The sequence below is a fragment of the Urocitellus parryii genome, chromosome 5, assembly GCF_045843805.1.
Source record: "Urocitellus parryii isolate mUroPar1 chromosome 5, mUroPar1.hap1, whole genome shotgun sequence".
Classification (NCBI taxonomy): Eukaryota; Metazoa; Chordata; class Mammalia; order Rodentia; family Sciuridae; genus Urocitellus; species Urocitellus parryii.
Genome location: NC_135535.1, coordinates 108,400,967 through 108,428,187, shown reverse-complemented (window position 1 = coordinate 108,428,187; position 27,221 = coordinate 108,400,967). Strand labels below are relative to the sequence as shown.

The window sequence follows — 27,221 nt, the reverse complement described above, 5'->3', positions numbered from 1 at the left end:
TTGTAGGGAATCTAGACTTCATACATCAGAACAGTGAAAGAATGAACTTACCCCATCTAATCCCTTGGTTTACTAGCCAAGGAATGGAAAATGCTCACTGCAGGTGAAGGTCAGGGCATCACTGGAACAAGAGAGCAGGATTGTAGTGCCACAGGTGGTTTGCGGGAGTCATTACCCCTCTTCCAGATTTATCCATGAATGTTTCAGATAGGAAGTTTTTGATGCTGCTTGGATAATAAGTTGGAAGTTAAAAATGAATTATTTCAGGGGAAAGTTTACAGGGGAAAGAGTGACACGGTATTCTGGGAAGAGTATATACCTGAAGTATAGAGGAATAAGACAAGGACATTAAATGTTGAGAAAGAAAATGGTGGCAAAAGTGCACACATTGTATGATCCCATTTATATAAACTTCTAGAAAATAAATATCAATATAGAGTGCCTGGGAAGTACGTTGGTGGCTAAGTTTTTGCAGAAAGGGCTAAGATAAAAAAGGAGGAGGAGGAGGAGGAGGAGGAGAAGGAAGATGAGAAGGAGGAGGAAGACAAGGAGGAGGGCATGAAATTTAAAAGCTGGATGGCCAACCTAGAATGTCAATGTTTTCCTGAAGCCACCAAATCAGCTGGAATCTGTATACTGGAATCCATTCCCATACTGGATGAATACTTTTAAAAGAGATGAAAAGGAAGTAAACATACAGATTAAATGTGATCTTCACATTTCAGGTACTCTAAAGAAATTTTTTAAAAAAACTGTCATGGAAACACATCCTGGTGAAATTTCTGAATTATAAGAATGAATTTTTAAATCCCACTAGCACCAGTAACGGGGTAGGAGGATTACAAAGGGATATCAATCAGGCTTACTCCAGAGGCTCTTCCTCTGAAGCCCTGGAAGAGCGTGGATTAATTGCCATAGCCACAATGTTTTGAAAGAAAAGATGATGACCTGAGAACGGTGAATCCAGCCAAGCCCTCATTCCAACATGAAAGCAGTTTCAGAAATGCATATGCTCAGAGAATACACCACTCGCATACCCCATGCCTTAGGTCAGGCTCTCTGGAAAGCAGCCTCTGAGATGAGACCCACATACCTTCCTTGCAGGAGGTTTCCTGGGGAGCTACTTTGAGCCACACCTGGGGAGAGGGAGAAATGGAGCTGGGGGAAATTGCAGAAGAGACCTCGGCCAAGCCCACAGAGAGCTCTGGAGCTAGGGGAGCCCTTAGTGGACCTAAAAAGAGGCAGGCTGATCCCTAACTCCCTGCACTGGGTGTGGGCTGCCCCAGGGTAGGGACATGTCCTTGGCCCGGCCTGGAAGCTCCCTTCCACTACAGGCAATTTTGAGAGGGTGTCAGTTGTGACTACTACTGGCCATGGGAATGAGGGCCTAAATCCTGAAAGGACTTTGGTGGCCTCTTTACCTTCATCTAAATATTCTTTTCTTTACCTTGAAGGTGTACTCTGGTCAACTAAGGGATGGATTTGACCATATAAAAATGGCAAAGAGTTTTCTTAATTCATTCTTAACCCAAAATCCTGCTTCGATATGTATTTTAACGAAGCCATAAGGTAAAGATTCGTCCTTTATTCCCCGTCTTGTTCTCTTGCTCCCTGAAAGGCCTTCCATAGCCCTGTAGAAACTCCTTCTACAGTTTAGAAACTGGGATGTTTACTTTCATTTTTTTTTTTTTAACAATGGCTAATGTATGTACAAGGTTAGAAGATTGTGCGGGGAGGATTAGCTAAACAAAAGAATTCCATTTCTCTCACAGAAAAAAAATATAGTGAAATCATGGCCATCTTCTATTCTCTTTTTTAAAAAAATGTTCTTTTTAGTTATTACATGACAGTAGAATGTATTTTGACCTATCATACATACATGGAGTACAACCTCCCATTCTTGTGGTTTAACATGATGTGGAGTTACACTCGTCGTGTATTCATATATGAACATAGAAAAGTTAGGTTCGATTCATTCTATTGTCTTTCCCATTCCCACCCCTCCTTCCTTCCCCCATTCCTATCTGTCCAATCTGGTGAACCTCTACTCCTTTTGTCCCCAAACCCCCACCTATTTCATGACCATTTTCTCATGTAGTAATTTAGTGATGATTTCCTGCATCCTTCAAAGCCTTATTGAGAATAGTGTAACTCCACTTTCACCAGTGGGATGATAGCAAGTGGTGCCCATCTAGCAGGGCGGCCAGGAGGCAGAGAGCGAAGGAAAGTCTCACCTTGTGTTTTTTTACTCTTCTTTTCCTTCACCCAGCCCTCTGCCAAGAAAACAGTCATGAAATTTATTTATTTCAATCAAGTTGATTCCATTAATTTCCTTTTTTTTTTCATAAGGAAAGATTAATGGACCACTCAGTGGTGGATACTTTATCTCCCTAAGCACTTCTGCCTAATAACCGGGACTAGGGCTTGTGGATGTTTCTCAGTACTAAGTCCAAAAGTTAATATGTGCAAAGTAATATCAACTGTTAAGTGAAAAGAAAAAGGCTGATGGTAAATTCTGTCTTGGAGGTGAAAACTTGGGTGATTTAAAGATTTGCTTTTTTTCTTCTTTTCTTTTTTTTTTTTTTTTTTGGTCCTGGGATTAAACTCAGGGATGCTTTACCACTGATCTTCATCCCCAGCCCTCTTTATTTTTAATCTTTAGATAGATAGGGTCTTGCTAAGTTGGTGAAGCTGGCCTCAAACTTTCAATCTTCCTATATCTCAGCCACCCAAATTGCTGGGATTATGTCTGGCTTCACTCTTTAAATTAGACAAAATGAATATTACTCTAAATCAATATAGGTGGCTGCCTATTCACTAGGGGAACACAACTTAAAGTGAAATTAACTATTATTATTTCTGGGAAAGGGAAATAGGACAATGAGTGATTTTTCTTTCTTCAGTGTTTCACATTTTCATCTACAATAGTTATTTGCATGCTACAATGGTAGAAAACATATTATTTCTGTAAAGAGCTTGGAGAACAAATTTTTATTGTTTGTTTTGCTTTTAAGTTAAGACTGTGCCCCCCAACTCTTGACTCAGGTTAAAAACGGCTTTGGAAAGTTCTGTTTCTTACCCTAACCCAACCTCTGCCACTGCTAGGTTGCAGCAGGCACATTTGGAGATCTTGCTAGTAATAAGCACACTCCTGAAATCATCTGGGCCCAAGGATGGGGGCAAATAATAAAATTCCTAATTCACTTGCAGGGGGAGAATGGGAGAAAGGTGAGTCTTTTCAGAGCAGAAACTTGTTCATAATCAGATTAGGTCTCCTTCTTTGTGTAGTGTAGCCCTCTCCAGATGGTTCTGTTTGACTTGGTCACAAGGATTTGATTATTGGCCACCACAAGCTTCTACACCCAGATGATTAAGTGCTGCAGTCCGGCTGCAGCAAAATAGCAGGGGGGTGACAAGCAACTTGTGTACACTGATACAGCTGGAGTGGGAGCCGTTTATTGCAGGACAGGAGGGGTATATATACATTCCTCACAGCTTATCTTAATTAGCATAAACTAGATACAGCAGTCAACCAATAAGGAATCTCCACACTTAATGGCTCGCTGGCGTTACTTCACAAACCACTCCCTCTGGCAAAATGCCAGGCGCCATCCTGACTTGTTTACAGACTCTAACAATTAAGGGGAATAAGAATAAAGCAAAAGCCCCATCTGTATAATGGAAATAAAATGGAGCCCCTAATCCCACCTCTAATTCCTCTTCCATTCCTTTCCTTTTTCTTTTTGCTGTAACACTTATCACCTTTCTTTTACTTTCCTTTTTATCTATTGTTCTGATCCACACAGGACTTGAGATCCGTGAGGGCAGGAATTTTCTTTTGTGGGGTGATATATCCCTACATGCCTACCACAGAGCCTGGACATAGTGCATGCTCAGTACATACTTTAGAATGAGTGAATCTATATTTATTGGGATAAAAGGGTTGGTGACATAATGAAGTGAGGACAGGTAACAAGGCAGCACATACAGCATAATTGTCACTAAATCAAAGAGATGCATGTGACAGGGAATCCAAGTTGGGAAGACTTGTCAAAGTTGATTAGAGATCTGGGGATTTTTGAGTGGTTTTCTTTTCATCTTCATTACTTTTGGGGCTGTCTGAATCTGTCTTGTGTAAAAGTTTTACCTTTATGGTCATATAAAAATGTTCCTTTTAGTTTAAAAAAAAAAGAATAAAAGTGGGACCCTGACTAACACCAGCAGCCAGTGGGCATGGTGGTGGCTCACTCAGTGCCAAGTGGGCATCTTGGTGAGGGAGACAACCCTTGAGTCTGGCCGGGCACTGCTTCCAGGGCATGTCAACACCCCCCACGCTGGTGTGAATCCCTAGGGGCATCCTCTTGCTATGGGCCTGGACTCTCCATATGGTTCCTGCTCTGTGAATTACAATTTTCCTCGCATGGCCCACTACTACCTCCAAATGAGTGAAGCCTATTGTAAGATGGAATTCAAATCTAGGCTCCAGTGGTGATTGTGAATATTAGGGTGTGCCGTAGTTGCAACTGATTGTAGGATTATTTGTATAGGCTCATGGTGTCTGGAAACTCTGGGGTAGAGAGACCCCAATGGGGTAACAATCCTCCCAAAAGGATATAACCCAAAATAGGGTCTACAAGAAACTTAAGCTTGAAGTTACTGAAAAGCAGAATTATGTCTCTTTCTTCTAGTACTCATTCTGTTGCTCTCTCAGTTTTCTTCTTTCCCTTTCACACATGTGACATGACTACCTGCTGCTCTCACCGACAGTTATATCTATGCCCTGTTGTCCCCACAAGAGGAGGGGCTGCTTTCTATAGCAAGTGTTGGTGGTCAATGCAACCCTATTTGTGGCCGGAAGGGAAATAAAAACTGTGGTGGACAGTGCTGGTGACCTGCCATACCAGAGGCCCTCCCCTACCAGGCACCTGAAATATCAGAATAACTCTTTGTCTCCTCTAGTCATCTCGCTTGTGAGAAACTGAAGATAGGTGTGGATGGGGTGGCCATGACATTGGTTTCTGGACAGCAGAAGGGGTCCAGTGAGTGATGACGATCTGTTTGGCCTTTACTTCTAACTATGCATGCAAATCTCACCACAGAGCCCTGGGAAGCTGCTACCAACTGAATGCATTAGCACTACAAGATGTGACCTCTTCACCAGCTGGGGTTTGATGTTAATTCATATATAAAATGGCAGAACCCTCATCTCTTGAGCCCCATTTCCTGTCTACTTTGTCCTATCTAATATTTCTCCATTGCACTTATTTCTATCTAAAATACTACATACTCACTGGTTTATTATCTGACTCTCTCCAGAGTTGTGAGCTCTCTGGGTCAGGGATTTTTCTCTCCTTTGTTCTCTGCTATATCTTTAGTCTAAGAATGATGTCTGGAATATACTAGGGCCTCAATAAATATTCATACAAAGGAAGGGAGGGGGAGAAAGAGAAGGGAAGAGAGAGGAGAGAGACTAGAGTAGGAAGGGAGGGAGAAAGGAGGGAAGAAAAGAGAATGATAAGGTACCAAAGACAAGAGATGAGTCTTTAAAAAGAATGTGGCCATTTATTTTATTATTTAAAATTGGAACTTGCATAAAATGACAGTTGCACTGAACTCCACACGTCCTTGTGACATGAACTGTAGACAAGCCCAGGCTGGACCTTTCCTCACCACCCTTAGGTCCAGTGGCCACAGTAGTCGGCTCTGTGACTTAATTTGCATCCACTGCAATGTGTGACAGACCCAGTTGCCAGTGTCCCAGAGCGGTTTTCTCAGGGTGACAGCAGGAAGGGGGTGGTGGTCATGTACCATGGGGACTAGGATGTGGCTCTTGCTGCACTTCTCTCACAGCCTGCGGTCATCTGAAATCATGGTGAAGTATAAGAGGGAGCCCCAGGGGACAAGGGAAGGCTCATGGTGTCTGGAAATTATGGGGGTGGAGAGACCCCAATGGGGTAACAATCCCTCAAAAGGATATAACTCAAAATAGGATCTACAAGAAACTTAAGCTTGAAGTTTTTGAAAAGCAGCATTATGTCTCTTCCTTCTAGTACTCATTCTGTTGCTCTCTCAATTTTCTTCTCTCCCTTTCACACATACTTCAAGACGCCATCAGGCCGGGTCCAGGAAGATGCAGAGCACGCTCTTGTGGGTGGGTGTACAAGTGTGCTCCTGCGCATGTGTCTAGCTGCTGCCACGCCCTCCTCCGCGGTGGGGTGGGATGCGCAGCTCACACGTTGGTGTGCTGGGAACCTGCGGATGCTATGCTGCCTGGCTGGCTTCGGTTGGAGGGCGCTGAGCTGGCAGCCCGGCTCCTCCTGCTCTGATCCCCGCCTCCCTCGCTCTTCTGGGCTGGCTCTTCAGAGAGCTTGAGCTTTTCATGCTCCTCTTTCAAAAAGAAGTCCACTAACAAGCTCTTCTCTTTCTTGATCTGGTCGCTGATGTCTGTTGGGATATCTGGTATCATCCAGTCCACCAGAACACTCAGGAACATCACAAGGTTCTGCCAAAAGCAAGGGAGAGAGGAGCTGAGTGGAGAGGCAGACACATCCAATATCAATGATGGTGCCTGTGTGTAGCGAGGCTTCATTTGATAATTGGTGGCTATTGCTCCTTCCCTTCAGCAGGGCTTGTTCTTGTCCTCCAATCCTCCAGGTCCTCCCTGCTCCAGAGTCTTCTGGGATATGGCCACAAAGTGCAGTGGCCTCTCTAGAGCTGTAACTGTGATCCTTACTCCTTTATCCCCTCCAGCTGGCTCTCTCTGTCCTCTCTGAGATGGGCTGTTGGTATTTGCATTGACTTCTGGTTTCAGTCTCCCTCACCTACCGCTCACATCCACTGCATTCTGCCCTCAGTGCATCAACAGCCATCTGACCTGACTGGGACTTCCTGCCTCCAGCTCTCCTTGATCAATTCTAAGCTTTTCTGCACATTTGCTTAGGGCTTCCTTCTTCTGGCTGCTGAGCTACATCCCTTCCCTTGGGTACATAGGCAAGAAAGGACTATCTTTTCCTGGAAGCATTTTCAGTTGAGCAAATGTGTATGTGACAACAGTTCCTGGCATGGTCTGATACATGCCGGCTACCCTTCATACACATTTACCCAACACCCTTCTCCAATTGTGATATTTTTCCCTGACTGCAGATTTCACATCAATGTAGCTTCACCCTTCTAAGATCCCAAAGCAATGACTGAGCCCTTGAAAAGTATGTGCTCCTAGGGACTCAGGGGAAGACTTTGGGGCCCATCTTCTGCTTTCAGAGGTACCTTAGGTGTCAGAGAACTGTCTCATCACATTCTCTTCCTCAAAAACATCTTCGACAGCATGAGCAACCTGTGACATGTGACATACAGGAGAGAGAGAAGACTCTTGCAGGTGGGGCAGCAAGAGTCTTCTCTCTTTCCTGTCTGTCACATGTCACAGGTTGCTCATGCTGTAGAAGATGGTTTTTCAAATGTATCACCTCATCTCTGCAGAGAAAGAATGGCAGTCTTCTTTAGGTGAAAGACTAGCCGATGAGCTTCTCTACTTCCTGGGCTGGGGTCTGGGGGCAGGATATTTTAGAGCCCTCCAGAGATCTGTCTTCGGGGAATACAAAAGCCTCAGGGAGTCCAAGAGAAAAGGATCTGGGCTTGTGTGCTGGCCCCACTTGAAGACCCACAGGACCCCTTGTGGGAATTGGGGGCCCCTTAGTTTGGAGAATCTCAGCCACGCAATTGGAGCTGAGGCTATTGTCAAAGATAGGAATCACTGGGCTCAGTTTGCTATTCATTCAGGGATGGCTAAATGGCTCTGGGGGCCCTTCCCAGCAGATGTCTCAGTGGCTAAACAGCATTAACAAAGGAGGGCCCCGAGAGCATAAGAAGAAAGGCTTAGAACTTGAGCCTTTCTGGGGCTGCAGAAATGAGGTGGGCTGTTTGTCTGCTGAGACTCTGGTTTCAACTGCCCTTCCCACTTTCCTTTCTTCATCTTAGATTTAAATGGGAAATTATCTCTACCCGGCAACTTACTCCACATCTGTCCGGTAACCTTACTCTGTGTTTTATTCTCTTGCAAAGTCCATCCATTAAAAGAAGCCCTCTTGGGAGTCCTCCTGCTTCACCCAGGGAAGGGAACGTTCACTTCTGCCTGCCACATGCGAAGACCCCTTGTGTCACAGAGTATAGTCAGCATTCCATCTCTGTGGGCTCTTTTGATCCAACTATGGATCAAAAATATTAGAAAACAAAATTGGATCTGTACTGAACATGTACAGCTTTTTCCTTGTCATCAATACCTAAGCAATACAGCATAGCACCTGTTTACATAGAACTTACATTATCTTATCTAGAAATGATTTAGAGTATAGGAGAGGTTATGTATAGTTTATATGCAAATGCAACACTTTATATAAGGGACTTGGGCCTCTTTGGATTTTAATTTTCTGAGGAGGGGCCCAGAAACCAGACCCATGTGAATATCAAGAGACAATACCATGGAAACCTGGAGGTAAGTGGCAGCCAGGTAATCATGACTCTCTTTATCCCTGTCTCCCGGGTCCTAAGTGCCATTCCTTGTCTGAACAACTCACCTGGAAGATGATAACAAAAGCCAGACGGGCAGACAGAACAGACCAGTACTGTTTGGAAAACTCATATGGGTTTGGTGCCCATGGTGGTTCTCGGTAATCCTTGAACCTGTCCAAAGAGATAGAGGAAAGGTAGTAAAAACTCAAGGATTTGAGTATTGGACAAGCTCTTAATTATTAGATATGGGAAATGGGAGAAATTAGACTTGGGAAGGGGAAAATCTATGACCCAACCAGCAAATATGCACGGAGTAAGAGAATCAAAGTCCATAAAAGCCAAGGTCAGCCTAGAAATGTCCTTTTCGTACTCGTTTTCCCTAACAATCCCCAGAGCTTCCTCTGGTATCCAAATTCAATTTCCAGATGATCCCAAGAATCATAATAATAACCCAGGCCAGTGGGTCCACCTGGGCTCCCCACTATCCTGTGGGCTGAGAGAGTAGGGAGGCCCCCCCGATGCCTCCTCTAGAACTCTGTGGCAGCCTGAGGCTCCCTGAAGATGCAGCACAGCAGGTTATCCTGGGCTTCCCCAGCCAGCTGCTTTGGGAATCCAGCTACCAGAGGGGCTGGCCTTGCTTTCTGACTGCACTATTGAACCCAAAGGCCCAAAGGAAGGCTGGCTGATCCAGACCAAGTTGAAGGTGGGTAAATTTGGAGTGAGAGGGTCAATAATCAAAGTTGATCAGTATTTCTGATTCATTAGCCATAAGATCTAAAAAAAAAAAAAAAAAGTGATGTCAGAGCCTAGTGTGAGTTCATGTCTCCTTTTCAGATGGGAGAGAAGCCTTGGGTTTTCCCTCACTCTTGCCTTTTCACCCCCATTCTGGAATGATTCATGTTAGAACTAGCTCATTTTCTTAGATACAAAACAAGCCCTATCCTGGAGGAAGCTGGGGTAGCATCAGGCCACCAAGAAGTGTGTGTGGCTGCTATGGAAGGCAGAGTAGGGACTCAGTCTGGGAGGGATGGAAAACCATCACACTCTGAACATGAAGTATGTGTCAATCCCTGAGAAAAGGGCTTCTCTGTAAGATGCATCATTGCATCCCTCAGGCAGACATCGTTATCTCTGCATAACACAGGAGAAAGCTGACGCTCAGAGCTAAGTTCAAGTGCTTGGCCAGAGTCTCATGGCCAGCAAGATGTGGAGGCAAGGAAAGAATGCATGTCTGGCTGAATCCAGGCTTCTCCCTCATTATCATAGAGTAGCTCACCAACAGCTGCATTGGGGGGAAATATTCATAAATGGGGGCTCTTTTGTCCCTTTCCCTGTCCTGAATGAACCAGCTGCTCCAAAAGATCTATGTAAAACCATGATGGCTTTCAATTGTCCAAGGAGAGACAAGAGAGAGAGAGGGAAAAAAAAAAGATGGAGAGGAAAGCTATGCACACACAGAGATAGAAAAAGGCACAGCAATAGTGAGCAATAGAGACAAGCTGAATGGCGGACACTGAGCTTTCAACCAGGGTTTGGCAAGAGACCAGGAGCTTCCCCCTTCCCACCCAGCTCCCCCTCTCCTAACAGCTGATCACAGCTGTTGCAAGCTTGGTTTGACATCCGGGTGAAAAGCAAAGCTAACTGCAGCCCAGCAGAGCACCACGGGATTCATCATATCCATCCGTGGCTAAGGACAGAAGCACAGCCAGCTCCAGATTATCCTTGTTAAGAGGAGAGAGACCTGCACAAATGAAGGAGGACATTTTGGGGTGGGAAAATACTCAGATTCACCTATCCCCTTGCTGTCCACAGAAACAACCCTACAGCAGAAGGCAATTGATCATCCTCCTCTAGAAACCTCCAGGGAAGGAGGTGAGGCACACAGGCAGGCATGGGCACATAGGCAGGCATGGGCACACACACACACACACACACACACACACACACACACACACACACACTCCTTACCGCAGGGCAATCCCTTCCCAGGTTCAGCCCAATCCCTCCTGATACCATGAAAGTCCCTTTCTTTTACTCTCTAGCTCTATCGATGAAGGAACAGCTGCTCACTGACCTTGGTATGAGAGTCACTGCTCACTCCTCTTTTTTCCAGTCTGAAAAGAATCCATAAATAATCTAATTCTGGTTCCACCTCAGCTACTAACTTACCAAAGCTTTTGGAAACGTCACTTTACCCTCCCTGTGTGTCCAAAGCAGGTTTTGAATCTAACAGGCACATCCATTTAACTGAAGGTCGAGGGGAAGATTAACAGAGAAATCTATCCCAAAAACTCTAGTTGAAAATACCTCTATCCAGATAAGCTAAGGTGGCTCTGTTAGGTACTAAGGGGAAAGCCACACCACGGAAAAGAGCAGTGAACGATTTAATGAATTTTGCATCTGCTCACATTGTTCTTTCCAAAGCTAGCTTTTTAAAAACTATGACTTAACCTAAGAAGAATATTTAAATGAAAATTACACAGAACATACTTATCCTTTCTCTATGCAATGTACTGACCTAGCTTAATCTAGCCTATCCTGTCCTGTTCTTTGAATTGCTGTTTGAAGCCTGGATGGTGGTACAGAGCTATAATCCCAACTACCTAGAAGCTGAGACAGGAGGATTGCCAAGTTTATGGCCAGTCTGGGCAACTTAGTGAGACTCTGTCTCAAAATAAAAATATAAAGGACTGTGAACGTTACTCAGTGGTAGAGCATCCTTGGGCTTAGTCCCCAATACCACAAAAACAAAGCAACAACAAACATTACTTGTGACCTACTGGAATGATTTTATAACCCATTAATGAACCATGATTCATCATTTGAAAAACATTGATTCCAGTAATCTTCTGCCACCAGGTAAATAAGTGGCTGTTTACATGCCAATGTAAGTTCAGATTTCACAATTATTTTAAAAATTTCATCCTAAGGAGTCAGAGTTATCAAATGTTTTCACTAAATAACTAGAAAACACTAATTAAACAAAGAGATAATTACCTTTAAGAAAAAAAATACAAAAGACCAGCAGTTAATGGACTTAATCTTTTCCACTACTGGGACAATGGTTTATGTTGTTTGTTTTGTTTCTAAGCCCAGTGTTCAGCACTAATGAGAGAGAGTGCTTCGGAGACAGCAGATGAGGGTCTGAATGTCATATCCCCACTTTGCTCCTGTGTCCTTGCTCTTGTTTGGTTTTTGAATGTCCCCCAAAGGCCCATGTGCTAAAGGATTGGTCCCTAAGGGGTACTATTGGGAGGTAATGGACCTTTAAGAGGTGGGGCCTAGTGGGAGGTCTATAGGTCATTAAGGGTGTGCCTGTGAAGGGGATCATGGAACCCTGTCCTTTCCTCTCCTTCTCTTTTGCTTCCTGGCCATCAGGTAAGTGGCTTTGCTCTGCCACTCACTGCTATGCTGTACTTCCTCACAACAAGCCTGTAGCAACAGGGTCAATCAATAAAGGACTGGAATCTCCAAAACTAGAAGCCTAAATATTTTTTTTTCTCTTCAGGAGTTGATTATCAGGTATTTGTTACAGTGATGGAAAACTAACTAATACTATTCCTCTTACAAGTTACTCAATATTATGAAACCCAATGTTCTCATGTATGAATTGGCCCAAACTTTCTCACAGAGGTGTGATGAAGATAAAATATCAATGCAAAGAATTCAGCACAATAGAGGAACCTAATAAATATAGGTTGAATATCTCTTATCTGAAATGCTTGGGACCAGAGGTATTTCAGATTTCAGAATTTTTCAGATTTTGAAATATTTGTATATAAATAAGTCACTGTCTTACGGTAGGACTCAAATTAAACATGAAATTCATTTATGTTTAATACATATCTCATACACACAGCCTGGAGGTAATTTATACAAAAATTTTTAATAATTTTGCACATGAAACAAAAGTTTCACAGTGTTAAACTTTCCACTTGTGACATCATATCAGCAATAAAATAGTTTTAGATTTTAGAGCATTTTAGGTTTTAGATGCTAATCTGTAGGAGCTATTCTTTCTCTTTTTATTATAACTGGCACTTCTTCTGCTCCATGAGGCCAGAGCACACAGACTGCTACTTCCAGTTCCTCCTGGCTTTCCAGGAGGATTCTGAGCACTCAGGTACCAAACACCCAAGTTACCCATGGTGCTGGTGAGAATCTAAGGCAGTCACACACCCGTGTGGCTGTAGGAGCTTCTCTCAGGACCCCTGTCCAGGTAAATGGCAAAAAACAGGCAAGCCTCAGGCTGATAGGTGGCGGCCATGAGATCCAGGAAGCAGAACGTCTTTCTGATCCTTTCCCCTTAGCTCAAATGTCCTCCAACAGCTGACCTTTTCCCCTGGCCTGGAGAGCCTGGGTCTCCCAAAATCCCCTGAGTGGCCACAACCGAGTGAACACTCATATCTAGTTAGTTTCCTGTATGTGCTGGGCTGTGGCCCCCAGAGGGAATCAGGAATTTAACCTCAGGGATACAATTTGGGGGATATTCCTAGATCTCACCCTCACCTATCTAATCCTCCTTTAGTTTCCTTAAGTGAGAACATTGATTTTGAGGGTTTCTCGAGTCTTCCAAGAAAGACATTCAATAAGGCGACAACCAGAGTGTCTAAAAAGCAAGCATGAACTTGAAGTGGCTAGGCCTCTTACTAACTGTAAGAGCCTAAGTAAGTGATTGCACATCTCTGAACCTCAGCATCCTAATCCATAAAACGAAAACCAACACCATGGGTATCACAGTGTCAAGTGCATAGAAGTGCACAGTTGGGTTCTCTCAGCCCAACCATAAATAAATGAACATGTGTATGCATGTGTATATGTGCTCAATATTAAAGGAAGCAACATTACCTTTTCATAAGACAATACGATGAATTCTGAATGTGATTTTTGGAGTCTCCAAAGGAAAATGGACACATGAGTTCTCCTGGGAGACGACTGAGGAGGGAACTAAGAAAAGAACTTTTTCTTTTACGTATATGTATGTGTATGTGTATATATATATAAACTCTATGTCATATTGTAAAACAAGCCGGCTATACAATATTTTAAAGGTTCTGCAAGTCTATACTATGTGAATTCACAAAGAAAATATCCAGGAAAGATTCACACTCATGTGTCACTTTGGTTTTACTGGGAAAATGCTTAGGATTGGACAGGGGTTAAGGTGGAGGAAGACTGGAGTTGGAGTGGTTACTTGAGATATTTAGAATTTTATATATATTTATATAAAATAATTATATAGAGAGAATTACTTTTATAACAAAGAAATTAATATTTTTTAAAAGTAATCATTGACAATATTCAGTTAACCCAAGTACATTTTTATACTGAGCTTTCAAGAACAAAATTATAGTGTTTATTGGGACAGACTCACATATCAATGAAATTGGTACCAAAGTCAACATTATATTTTAGCTTTCAAATTACATTACTATCATTCTAATTTTGTGAAAAAAAAATGTTGATTAAAGTTAATTTAGACATCACCGAAAGAAATAAGGTTCCCATTAATAAACTCTGTCACTTTGTAAAACAAGCTTGTTAAACAATAGTCTAAAGATTCTGCAAGTCTATGTTATGTTAATTCACAGAAAAAAATGGGAAAAAATCACACTCATGTGTCACCTTGGTTCTGCTGGGAAAATGCTTAGAACTGGGCAGGGGTTAAAGTGGAGGAAGGTTGGATTTAGAGTGGTTACTTGTGATGTTAAGAATTTTTTAATAGGAATACATTAATATATTACACGAGTAATCACATTTTTTTTGAAAAACAGAAAGGAATCTTTGGAAATTATTTCTAAGCCCTCCCTATTACAGATGAGGAAACTGAAGTACAGAGAGGGAAGAGAGACTACTGACTCAGATGTCCCCATTCCCAACCTCATCCTCATCTGCAAGATGACCAGTGACTGTGACATCTGCCACAGTCATCAAAATACAAAAATCACTGTGAACAAGGAAGGAGCCAAAGCCAGACACTAAGAGTTTGGTCATCAACCATTGGTAATGGCTTTTCTTTTTAAACGAGGTGTTAGTTATATAATGAATCAGTTAGTAAATGCCTTTCTCAACTCTGAACAGTGAGTGGTACATAAGGAAATTTTTAAAATATCCCCACTGGAAATGAATGTCATGTTAATGCTGAATACAATTACATACAAAATTTTCATACCATCTGAGTTACTTAAAACTGCCTTCTGAAACTGGCATTTTAGCAAAGGAAAACAGTACAAGCAATTAGGAACTAATGAGAACCATGCCAATACAGTGGTTGGTAAAGATCAGGAAAACCAACACCTGGAAAAGTTGACTCTCCCTCTGGTGTCAGTATGGAACAGATGTGAAGAAACCATGGCCTGGAAAGGAACTCACCTCTTCAAAGACTTTTCACAGGACCTTGGAATATGGAAGTACTTAGGGCCTGGAGAAAAATCTGGCAGGACCACCTGAGGATGCTGTTTCTGGATGTTCAACACCTCCAAGCAGACCCTGTGGGTTGATCATGCCCACGTGGGCTCCTTGAGTTCTGTTCTGGGACCAGATCCCTGGCCCTGCCCTGCCCAGGCGAGCTCTTTGCATCCTTCCAGCTGAGCCAGGAACTAAGCTGGCATTCATCCTCCAAGATGTGGTGGCTCTGTCAAATGGTCACTAATCATGCCTATAGTGTGATGTCACAAGACTGTTTACAAAGCAGCCGTGCAGGAGAAGGGCTGAGGCAAGCATCACTCTAAAAATTCTGGGAATACAATCTCAAAATCTAAAATGGGCAGCCAGAGACTCGTCCTAACTTTTATTGACATTGTTAAGATACCTCTGTCCCTAGTGTGGTTGGGTTAAAGCCCAAGGCCTCAGTTTTATTCAACTACATTTATCTTTAGAGATCATTGAAAGCTAAGAATAAGAAAGGTCATCATGTTCCCAACACTATTTGCCAGAAAATCAGGGCAAACTTCGCTTCCCACCATGAAAGAAATTATAAAAACCAGCTCTTGGGGCAAGCTGTGGTGTTGTCTCTGATTTTTCATAGTATTTCTCTGTCGTAGTCCTTCTTTTTTTCTTTTTATCTTGGAGTAGTGGATAGGACCCCATGCGGTTGAGATGTTCCATCAACAATCTTATTGATCTAGGAATTGTAGCCTCCAAGTACTCTTATTTGATATATTGTAAATTAAGTGCTGTCCCCATTCTCTGAACATCTGCTTACACTTTATTTTAATCTCTTTATTTTTATTTTCATTAGAACTCGATAGCCTTCACACTATGGATAGAGAGAAAACATTCAGGAAAATTCTATCTCATCACTGTTCTCTTAAACCCCTCTGTGGGACCCCATGGCCCTAGACACTCCACACACCTCAAAGTGACCACCATATTCTTGATCTAGTGTTCTTCCAATTTTTCCTGCTCACTCTAGCCCTTCTCTCTGCAATAGTGTTCTCCCTGGACTTCCTTTGATGCCTGACACCCCCCTTTGTGCCCGATTCTCCACCACTCTCACCCCCACCCTTCTCCACCAGCCAGATGCCTTGGTCGTATGAATTAGGAGCTCTGGCCATGCTTGTATTCCTCACCCTTCAACTTCCCTCTCCTTTGAAACTTGCCCTGAATGCTTAAGTGCTTAAATCTGGATTTGGTCAGTGGCTCCTCCTCAGGGCTCACACAGCTCCCTGCACTCCATTGCAAATTATTAAAGCTATATTTTAATTGCTTGTTTACCTACCTACTCATCTGCTTCCTGACTTATTAAGAGAAACAGCATGTCCTGTTCTCTATTAACTGAGGTCCCCCCCAATATCTGCGAAATGAACCTATAATCCTCACTGGTACTAAGAGTAAGAAATATGATGAATGCTCCCAAAGTCACATTGGTTTGATTTTAGGATGATTTACTTTCTGCAGATAAATTTTCTTGGCAGAAACATAGAATTAAAGTGCACTTCCTATGCATGTACCCACTGATAATTCTGCCACTCAGTGGCAGAATTTTTCTTTTTTCTTTTCTTTTTCTTTTTTTTTTTTTTTTTGTAAATGGATAAGAGACCAGCCATGATCCCAGCAGCTACTTGCATCTACTTGCATGGAAAAAATGGAGACAGACTATCACAGGTTCACACAGGGCTGTAAATCCAGTGACCTGAAGGCAAATTCAAGAGCAGTTCACATGTACCAATAGTGCCTGGTGTCCTGGGCATTTGTTGTTAGGGCTGAGTAGTGCCTATTAATCTAGATTTCTCACTAGAGTGGATACAATTCAGAGCGAGCTTGAAAATGCAATTGACATGGACTGAAGTAGAGTTGGGAGATAGATTGAATTTGAGCCTACCTATCTGAATAAAGCCTTGTCTAAAATTAGACCTTCTCTCAACTTTCAGTATGGGGGCCATTAAAGTCCCTTCTTGTTCAAGCCAATTTAAAGCACTGATGAATCTGGAAAACACATTCATAAGGGCTACTGAGAGATCTGATGGTCAGAGGGAAGGCACAATACTATAGGTCCCTATGGCAGATACGTTCTTCGAGTCCAACTGAGGAAACAGTGTTAGCCTTGCTTCCCCACACGAGGCCCACTGAGCTTTTTCCCACCACACATGGGCATGAAGGCCTGTACTCCTGGACAGATGTCTTTAGGATCTGTTGCTAGAAACTTCTGTCTTAGAGAACTTCTCAGCTTTCTAAACCTCAGTTTCTTTCTTTCTTTCTTTCTTTCTTTTTTTTTTTTTTTTTTTTTTTTTTTTTTTTTTTTTTGTAGAATGAGGAGCTTCAATGAATCATCTCTGGATTCACTTCCAGTTATGAAATGATTTTGTAATTCTCACTATTTGTGCCTGTTTGTTTAGTGAGTGTAAATCTGTTGACTTGTTTCATGATCCAGATGCTATTGGAAGATAGCACTGGCACAGACAATCTGTATTATGAAATGATGCCTTTGGATCTGCAGACCAAACTCCAGCACCATGGACAGACAGTCTGGTATGTCAGCCAGGTAGAGGAGTGACCCCTGGGTAGTGCAGAGTCTGAATTTGCCAGCAATAGGACTTTAGTCCAAGAGTTACTCTTTGTAGTCCCAGATGTGAAAAAAAAAGAAAAAACTGAAACATCTAGGCTGATATAAATTGATGAATAAATTTATTCATCTGTTATTAGATCTGGTCCCTAATTTTTCATATTGGTTGGCTAGAGTAAAACCCTGAAGTTAATGTGCCTGAGGCCAAGATGTTCTTTGATTTAAATCATAGATTGGAAAGGTTGTTTAACCCATACATCTATCTGAATTGGAAAGACCAAATCATGTTCTTTTTGTGTTCTCCGACTCAGAATATGAACCTAAGCAGCAGCCTCAAAAATGGTGGGCCTTGGGTCCCATGTGTCCTAGGTGGGAAAACAAGACAGACATGCTGGGTCGACACTGCTGCAAACATTACAGAAAACACTCTTCTTCAGTGGAGGCCCCGGCAGCTTTTACATGAGACACTACTGGGGTCTTTGGAAGACAATGGTTCCAGAGGCTCTTTTCTTGGGCTTTTTTTTTTGTTGTTGTTGTAGTTACTATTATTTTTTAAATATAGGCAATATGATCTTTGCTCCATGGCTTCAATGATTCCTGTGTGATGGATTTCAGTCACCTCTCCAGAATTCAGCTTAGTGTGGTCAGGAATTAGGATTGACCTCTTGGACTTCATACCATGTTTTAAATTAAACAGGACTGAAATCAAATCCATCACTTGTACAGTAAGGTTAGATTCTCATTAGTCATGGTGACACACGCCTGTAATCTCAGCAGCTCAGGAGGCTGAGGCAGGAGGATCACAAATTCAAAGCCAGCCTCAGCAACTTAGTGAGGCCCTAAGCAATTAGTGAGACCCTGTCTCAAAATAAAAAACAAAAATGGGGTGGGGATGTGGTTCAGTGGTTAAGTGCCTCTGGCTTCAATCCCTGGAGGGGGAGGGGGAGAGGGAGGGGGGAGGAGGAGGAGGAGGAGGAGAAGGAGACATTTTCCCTATGCCAGTCAATGAACCCACAATTTCCTGGTTGTATGGCCTCATCACAGATTTTTGAGATATCCTTAAGTCAACCCCTCTCCATATCTGTTGTCACCAGGTTTGTGGTGTATCATATGAAATAGCTCACCTTTCTCCTTTTTTAAAATTATTTCCACCATCTGTTCTATGCTTTAGACAGTTTATGTCTAAATGATGTGGCCACTCAGTTGTTCTCCTTGAATTCTCGGCTCTAGTCCATCTTCCTCTTTGAGACCAGATCAGTTTTCCTAAAACTGCCCTTCATCCCATCATTCATGGCCTCATATTAAAATTCCTGTCATATTTCAAGACTTCCCATTACAGATTTCATCCTATCCAAATTCAACAAGGATTTGACTCATACACTATCCTAGGAGTTTCCACATATGCTGTATTTCCTATGTTACCATTATTATCCTCCAAACATCCTCATTACTAACTATATTGCTTAGCCCCTAAGTGATTGTCTAATAGCTCCCACCACCATGTTTTGGCCAGTGCTAGAATATTCTCCCTCTCTATCCTACAAATCCCAGCAGCCCTTCCAGGAAGCCCACATTTTCCATTATAGTCCCCAATAATCTCCCTAACCTCTCAACACTCACAGCATTCACTGTCCATTCTGCCTGTGATTCCATATAATTACTGACCAACCTGCCATTTCCCAATTCTTGATGAGGAGGACACACAGTTAACATAGTTCGTGGTCTGCTCAATGGTGTCTAGCAAAAGGCACTCAATAAATATTTTCTGATTAATTCAAACTAATTTATAAATTACTGATGGGGAGGAACAGGAGATGGAAGCAGGGAGAATGATGTAATTCCAGGTCATCCAGGTAATTAGCTGAATCTATTGCTTCTGGTCTTTTGGGGCCCTCCTCCTCAGGACGAATTAATTTACCTGCAGAACTGAACCTCCTGGTCGAAATGTGAGTTTTCTGGCTGCGTTCCCTCCTTCAGCTGGCTGACGTTGAAAAAGGAGAGGGTGTGGTTCACAAAGCCGTGCAGAGTCCCATTATGACTATAGGAATACTGGTACACGAGGCGGGGGATAAAGTCAGAGGTAACAGCGATGACAAAAGCCTACAGGACGGAACCACAAGCACTGAGGAATAGTCAGGGTGGATGCTGTCTGGATGGCACAGGGCCCATGTGACTGTGCAATTGTCTGCTCTTGGGCTCTCTTTTAAGAGGTGCAGCACGCTCAGGTGCCTGTCCCTGTCCCTGAGCTCATGTGGCTGACAAACCTGGCTTTTCCATCTCTGATAAGCATAAGTAAATCCACCTGATAGTGGCTATCAAGAGGGTGAATCACAATCACCGTAGCAAAGGATTCAAGGCCAGACTGAGCCATTGGGTGCTGGATGCATTAATTCACCTCTGAGATGTTTGAGTTGACATGTCATTGGCCAAGCCAAAACATAGTGCAAGATATTCTAAGAAAGTCACCCTTCATAATGGGAGGGCCACTTCAATGCAGTGAACCAGGGAGCTGGATGGCCAGGTATGTCTGCCCTGAGGGACACCAGAGAGCCAGGAGCATGATTCCTCTGTTTCCTCAATATGACTATTATCTCTAAACACTTCATAGCACACAATGCAATAGAAGTCAGTTTTTATCCATTTTACTTAAGGAAAGTAAGATCCAGAGGGGGAAGGAAGGTCCTGCTAGAGCTATACACACCTAATGTAGCATCTGGCATATCTAAGTGCTCTATAAATGTCTATGAAGCAAACCAAATGACAAATGAATGATTGCATGTTTGAACATGGAGGTACTTTCTGCAAAGAAAATCTTAAATCTTTTTGGCAGGTGTTTATATTGCATTCTGCACCAACAATTAAGGTCCCTTTAAAAATGTAGTTTAGATATTGTTTTCTCAATGTATATGTGAGTGTGGATGGCTGTGACCATATTTGAGAAGGAATAACACATTTATAATAATCAGAGCTACAACTTACTGAGCACTTGTTTATGGCTTCTCTTTATCTTATTTAATTTCCAGAACGATCCTATTTTGTGGGTACTATTCTGATGCACCAATTTACAGATAAGTAAACAAGCCTTAGAGAAGATAGGGGAATAAAATTTCACGTCATTCTGTACTATAGATAGTTAATACTAAGGGCTTCTATTCTAGTGGACACAACTGCACAACTGCAGACCTGTCTTCCAAATTGTTGTTTATTTCTAAGGTTCTTTTATTATTATTATTAATTGTTCAAAACATTACAAAGCTCTTGACATATCATATTTCATACATTTGTTTCAAGTGGGTTGTGAACTCCCAATTTTCCCCCGTATACAGATTGCAGAATCACATTGGTTACACATCCACGTTTTTACATACTGCCATACTAGTGTATGTTGTGTTCTGCTGCCTTTCCTATCCTATACTATTCAAGATATCTGCAAACATTCAAAATGCACTGGGCTGATTTTCTCTGCCTCTCCTTGCACACCTCTTATTATTTTCCTGTGTTCTTAGCAGGAACCAGGTTAAAGCCAGAGTCAATGTTTCTCTCCCAAGGCAATAGTGGCTTTCTTGACATGCAGCAAGCTGGCTGAAATTTTTTTGGGAGGTGGAACAGGAGGCCCTGCCTGGCCACCATCCATCCAGAATGCAAAAGCAGAGGGGCTGTTGGATGGGGCCCAGCAGGATTTCCTCTGCAGTGTGGACATGTCTGGCAAGGCAGTTAAGGAGGTCACAACAGGTAGGACCCCTCTCCTTCCAGGGCCTATCTTAATCTATGCAGTGCCATAGTCCATGGGGATAATTAATTGACAGTTCAGAGGAACAGTAATTAGGAACTGCAGCCTGGGCAATACTCCAGGTATTGTTTAACTCAGGAGTAGAAAAAGAAAGGAAAGAGATGGATAGATATGTAGAATTCTTTCCTCATTATTCTTGGCTCTGAGAAAAGATCTGATTTTGACTCTTAAGACCAAGGTATATATTCTAATGGATAATCACCTTTCTCTTAGTAAAAATTAAAAAAGAAATGGCCCAGCTCTGGTGACAGTCTTCTGGTTAACTAAAAGTTAAAAGTGACCATTCACCAGGAGACTGTCTATGAAATAAAGTTGCCAATGGAAAAGGCTGGGAGGAAACAAGGGCTGGTTTCCTGCTTTGAAGACCTCAGCTCTTTCAAAAGAGCCTCCCACAGAGCCGGGGGTACTGATTAAATGCACTTACATTGATGATAACAGAGAACTTGCCGATTCCGGAGAGAATGTCAAACCAAATTCCTAAAAGACAGAAAGAAGGGTGTCCGTCTCACTCCCACCTTTGGCCCAACGATGACAAGGCTGCAGCTTAGGGTGACGTTTTACAGGCAAGTGACCAGGGGAGGTTTGCAGGGCCCCTAAGGAGTGGGTTTGTCTGGGAAGGCTTAGGTGTCCCACTGTCTGGAAGTTTGGGGGATCGCTGGGGTGGATAAGAGGGTCTGCAAAGACCTCCCTGCATCCAAGGATGTGCAGATGAGAACCTGGCAGGGCGAAGAGGCAAGGGCTTTGCCCAACCTTCTTATTCCTGACACATGAGGGTGGAGGCTGCAGCCACAGGCAGGGGGAGCCGGACCTGCGGTGGCCCCTAGGCCAGGCACATACCAATGTCTTTGGTTCTCACAGCGTCTGGCCGTCTCAGCTCCGTAACAAACTTCTTTGCATCCAGTCGCACTTCAATGACATTGTTGAGGAGGGCAAACACAGGTGCCAAGGGAAAGGAGGCCACAAAGAGGGTGACGAAACCAAACTGGATGACTAGGAGAGAGAACAGCATGACCAGCTTCACCAGGGAGAAGCAGAACTATGACCCAAGTGCTCTCTTACCAGGGCCTCCCCTTTCCTCCTGTGCCACACTGAAACAGTACTTCCTTCTGAATACCTACACCCCAAGGATCACTGCCATCACTTGAGCAAAGCTCTGGTGTTTCAAAGGAAAAGTCCTGACTCTCCTATCTGCCACCCTTCACCTCCAGGCACGAAGCCCACTCACCTCTCTCGGGTGGGCAAACTTACTCAGCAAAGAGCCAGAGAGTTAATATTTGGGGATTTGGGGCTGTATGGTCTTGTCACAATGATTTACCTCGGCCACGGTAGAGTAAGAGCTACCATAGACAACATGCCAATGCATGGACTTGGCTGTGTTCCAATAAAACTTTATTTACAAAAGCAGAAAATAAAGCAGGCTGGATTTGGCCTTCGGACCGTGGCTTGCCAATTCTTGATATAACTTAAAACAACACCTCCCAAATGTGGGCTCTTTTTCCATAACTATAGTCCCTGCCTTTGTTTAGTAAGTTTTGTTCATTCATCACACATTTATTGGGAGCTCTCTAAATGCCAGGCACTGTGCCAACTATTTAAGAAGGCAAAGGTCTGGTCCTGCCTTTGAGGAGCTGGGTTTAGAGGGGGAGAGAGAAATATACACAAATATGTGCAACAGGATATTTTTGTACTTCTTTAAAAAAATGTGTTCCAAGAAAGAAAAATGTGCCAGAGGACAGAGGAGAACCTAGGGAGCCAAGTTCTAATCTGCTCAGGGTGGGGACTAAGGAAACTCCATGCATGGTATCTAAGCACCATCTCTACGGACACCATCTTCTTGTGGTATGCAGGAAGACTGACTTGCAGAGAGCATTCCAAGCCATAGCAGCGATGTGAGCAGCGCTGTCAAGTGGTAGCCTAGAGTCTGATGGCCAGCAGGTGTCTGGGCCCTGCCTGGGACTTCTTGTTTTCCTTGCTGTCAGTCTTCCCTGGCTTCCAGCCTGCAACCCTTATGCTCTCTCACCAAAGTTCCTCATAAAAATTCCCCTGGATCTTCTCTATTTACTGAATATAACCTATATTCCTTATCTTGGCATACAGACACTTAGGGTCTGCTCCCAACCTGCCTCTTTAGCCTCATCTCTGAAATCTCTCCCATAGGGATCCTCCTCCCGCTTCGAATCCTCTGAACTTCTCACTCTCTAGAATTTTCCCTGACGCACAGGCCCTTCTGTTCTTGTGTACCCAGCACCCATTCTCTACTTGGCAGACTCCTATGCATCTCCAAGACCGTTCCAATTCCACCTGTCTGGTGAAGCCCATTACTCCCTCCTCTGAACACTTTCTGTCCTGTGTTCAGGCCTCTGCTACAGCCATCACTGAGTGCTGTGCCTGACAAACTCACATGTCTATTTTTTTCCTCTGTGATAAGGCAAGGGCTCTGTCTATTCCAGGGCTGAATACATATTTGCTGAAGAAAACAGCCCTGAGTTTCAGGAAAGTCAAAGTTTAACTGAACTTTTCTACATACTGAGGACAAGTTATTAAACTTTCTATGCCTTATTTTAGCAACTGTAAATTGAAGATAATAAAGTAAAAATAACCACCTAAGAGATTTCTCATAAGGATAAATAATATTAAATATGTAAAGTGTTTAGAACAATGTCTGAGACCTAATAATTGTTCAATAAATATTATGTATTATGTCTAATTTTATTCTTATGGGAATAAATACCAACATGTACATATGGCTGCAATGTATACTGTGTATACATATATGCTAAACAGACGTAAGATTTTAAGCATAGAATGAAAGTCAGGAGACCTGAATTCTGGACCCAGATGTTTTCTAATGAGCCATAGGCCTTTGGTCAGACCCTTCTGTTTGGGTAGTATTGGCATTTTCATTGATAAATTGAAGGGACTAATTTAAACTCCCTACTGGTCTGATTTGTTTTGATGCTGTGATACTTGTCCTCCCAGACAAGCTTTAATATTCTAGGATATTCAAATAAAGAATGAAAAACATATATATATATATATATATATATATATATATACACACACACACACACACACATATATATACACACAAAAAGTGTGTGTGTGTGGGTGTGTCCATATACATGCAAAAGAATAAGCCAACTGCAACAGAAATTTCAAGAAAAAATGCATGTGGGAGCCAGGCTTGGTGGTGCATGCCTCTAACCCTTGCTACTTGGGAGGCCAAAGCAGGATGAATAGTGATAAATTTGAGGCCAGCCTGGATGAATAGTGAGACACTGTCTCAAAATATAAAGTAACAATTTTAAAGGGCTGGGGAGATATGTAGTTCAGTGGTAGAGCACTTGGCTAGCATGCGTAAGGGCTCTGTATTGCAAAGAAAGTAAAGAGAGAGAATATACATGGGAAACAGACTAATTTCTTTTGATGTGGCAATTTTCTAGGCTCACAGATGTGAGTCAGCATTCTTGCTAATACAACACTGTCCACTGCCATTGTCCCTGGGGCCCAGTGGATTCTCAGCAGGCTCTAGGCAGCCAGCAGGAATCATTCAGTGGCACTAGAAGGCTCAGATTTGTCAAGTTTGAGCCGTTGGGATAAGTACTTGGCTAGATGGTTGGCAAATGTGAATGGAACGAGCTCCCAGATCCAGTTCAAATATGTAGGTTCTATTGTACCTTTTAAACGAGGTTCTGCTGAGCAATTCACTTTGGAGTGAGGGGTAGGGATAAGGGCAGAGGAGGTGAAGGGGGTGGAATTAATGAGAAAAGCAGAACAGATGTTGGACTGGTTTTCTAAACCTGTAAAATGTCTGTATTTTAATACATAAATGGATGTATCTTTACTTAAGGAGCTCAAAGTTGGTCTCCTTGATTCTAATGAACTCAGTTTAAAAAGGCAAATAATCTTATCACAAATTATTTCCTCCAGCAGAACTATGTAAACTCTTCAAAGTCTTAGCAAGAGTTTGGCAAGGAGACTGGTGGGAATGGAAAGGGTAGTTTACTTCTGAGTGACTGCAAATGTATACAGTATGCCCTCACCACACTCAGGCAAATAGCACTCAGCGATCTAACGTTCTGCCTGGCAAGGTGTTAGGGGGTGGCACGCACCTGTAATTCCAGTTAGTTGGAAGACTGAGACAGAAGGACTGCAAGTTCAAGGCCAGTCTGGGCAACTTAGTGAGACCTTGTCTCAAAATGAAAATTTTAAAAGGGCTGTAGCCAAGCACAGTGGCATCACCTATAATCCCAGCAAATTGTGAGGCCGAAGCAGGAGTATAACAAGTTTGAGGCCAGACTTGCAGTCTCGCAAGACCCTAAGCAAGTCAGTGAGACCCTGCTTCAAAATAAATAAACAAAAAGGGGTGGGGATGTAGCTCATTGGTCAAGTGCTCCTGGGTTCAACCCCAAATTAAAGAAAAAAGGAAGAAAAGACAAGAAAAAGAAAAGAAATCCAACATCCTTCCAGGATTTGGGGAAAATGGTACTTTTCATTATCGCTTCTCTCCTATGAACTCCAGAGGCAGTGACAAACTGCTGTCCTATAAGGATGCCCGTTGCTTTTCACCTTCTTCCCAAACTCTCCGGACACAAGCTCTCTGTTGTTCTTCCTCTCTAAACACAATCATCTTCCAGAGCTCTCTCGAGAGTTCCTTTCATTTATTCTATTCCCATAACTAAACATCTCAGGTTCGTCCCTGTGTCACGTAAGTCTATGTTGTCAGCCCTGGACAACCTCAGGAGCAAAGGCCAGCAATGCTGGACCTGCAGTAAGAGGATACTCCTGTTCCCTCCTCTTCTGGGACCCTGGGGTATCCTGGGCCAAGAAAAGCTCTCCTCTGCAGATGCACTATTGCTGCAGGCTGCCTGCTCAGATGGGGTACCCTGAGCATTTCCAGGATTCAATCCAAAGAGGCAGAAACAAACAACAAGCTTTGTTTTAATCTTCAGGAGAAAAAATATATATAAAACCATAATCTTCCAGCATGTGAATGCCAAATCCAAGACTTGCTCTTTTCAGTCAAAGGTCTGAAATACTGTATCAGATGGGAATCCTTCTGGGTTCATTTCACAGGACACAGTGATACCAGCCTTCATCAACGCTAAGGTTTGTTTCTAAAAACAGCAAGTCTCCATTAGGATAAGAGCAACACCGGAAATCCTCCGTGTGCTGCATAATAGAAGCCAGGCTGCCTTGACCAATAACAGATTAAACCTGGCCAAGACAATTAGGGAAGAATCCATAAGTTGATTTTCAACTAAATCTGCACAAAGCCTGCTGTAAAGTGCTGCAGAAATGTTGAACTGGAAGCACAAAAGCTGAAAATATTTCTGGGCATAAACTCCTTTGGTTTTCTCTTCTCACACTCCAGCAGCCAAGAACCTTCTAAAATAACCACCAGTCCTACACCGCTCCAGGCAATTAAAATCCTGAGTGATTACCTGGTCTTAGGTTAAAATAACGAGGAGGAGTGGGTTAAACTAAATGGACAGCAAGCACATTGCAGGACAGTCTCCTTAGAGAAGGAAAAGAGTAGAGGACAGGGCTGGTGAAAAGATGTTGATGGGACAAAGCTCTGATTTTTCACTCATTTATTTAAAATTCTTCAATGAAAATATCTACTCTTCATTCAATTCTCTCTCTCTCTCTCTCTGTCTCTCTGTCTCTCTCTCTCTCTCTCTCTCACACACACACACACACACACACACACACACACACACACACACACGGGACTCAGGGCTCATCTCTTCCTTCCCATAATGCATTGCCAATGCCTCTCTGTTTCGGTGACCTGCTCTCCGGATGATCAGCCCAATGACACCAGGGGCCGTATTTGACCTTTTTCTGAGTCCTCATCATATTCTGCTATGCCTATTACCACAGAAGCAGATGTTTAAAGGACATCTGTTCCATAAATAG

General features: G+C 42.9%; 1 protein-coding gene across 2 annotated transcripts in view; it reads right to left on the bottom strand.

Moving 5' to 3' along the window:
* Window positions 1-6,229: 6,229 nt before the first annotated feature.
* Window positions 6,230-27,221, bottom strand: part of Ano2 (anoctamin 2) — a 331,044-nt gene continuing 310,052 nt past the window's right edge. For both annotated transcript variants that reach the window (XM_026403278.2, XM_077798741.1), the window contains exons 20-24: window positions 22,137-22,289; window positions 21,724-21,776; window positions 19,428-19,609; window positions 8,571-8,676; window positions 6,230-6,502 (exon numbers count right to left, since the gene is read on the bottom strand). In XM_026403278.2, the coding sequence (XP_026259063.2) occupies window positions 6,230-6,502; window positions 8,571-8,676; window positions 19,428-19,609; window positions 21,724-21,776; window positions 22,137-22,289 (767 nt within the window). The remainder of the gene's footprint in view (window positions 6,503-8,570; window positions 8,677-19,427; window positions 19,610-21,723; window positions 21,777-22,136; window positions 22,290-27,221) is intronic.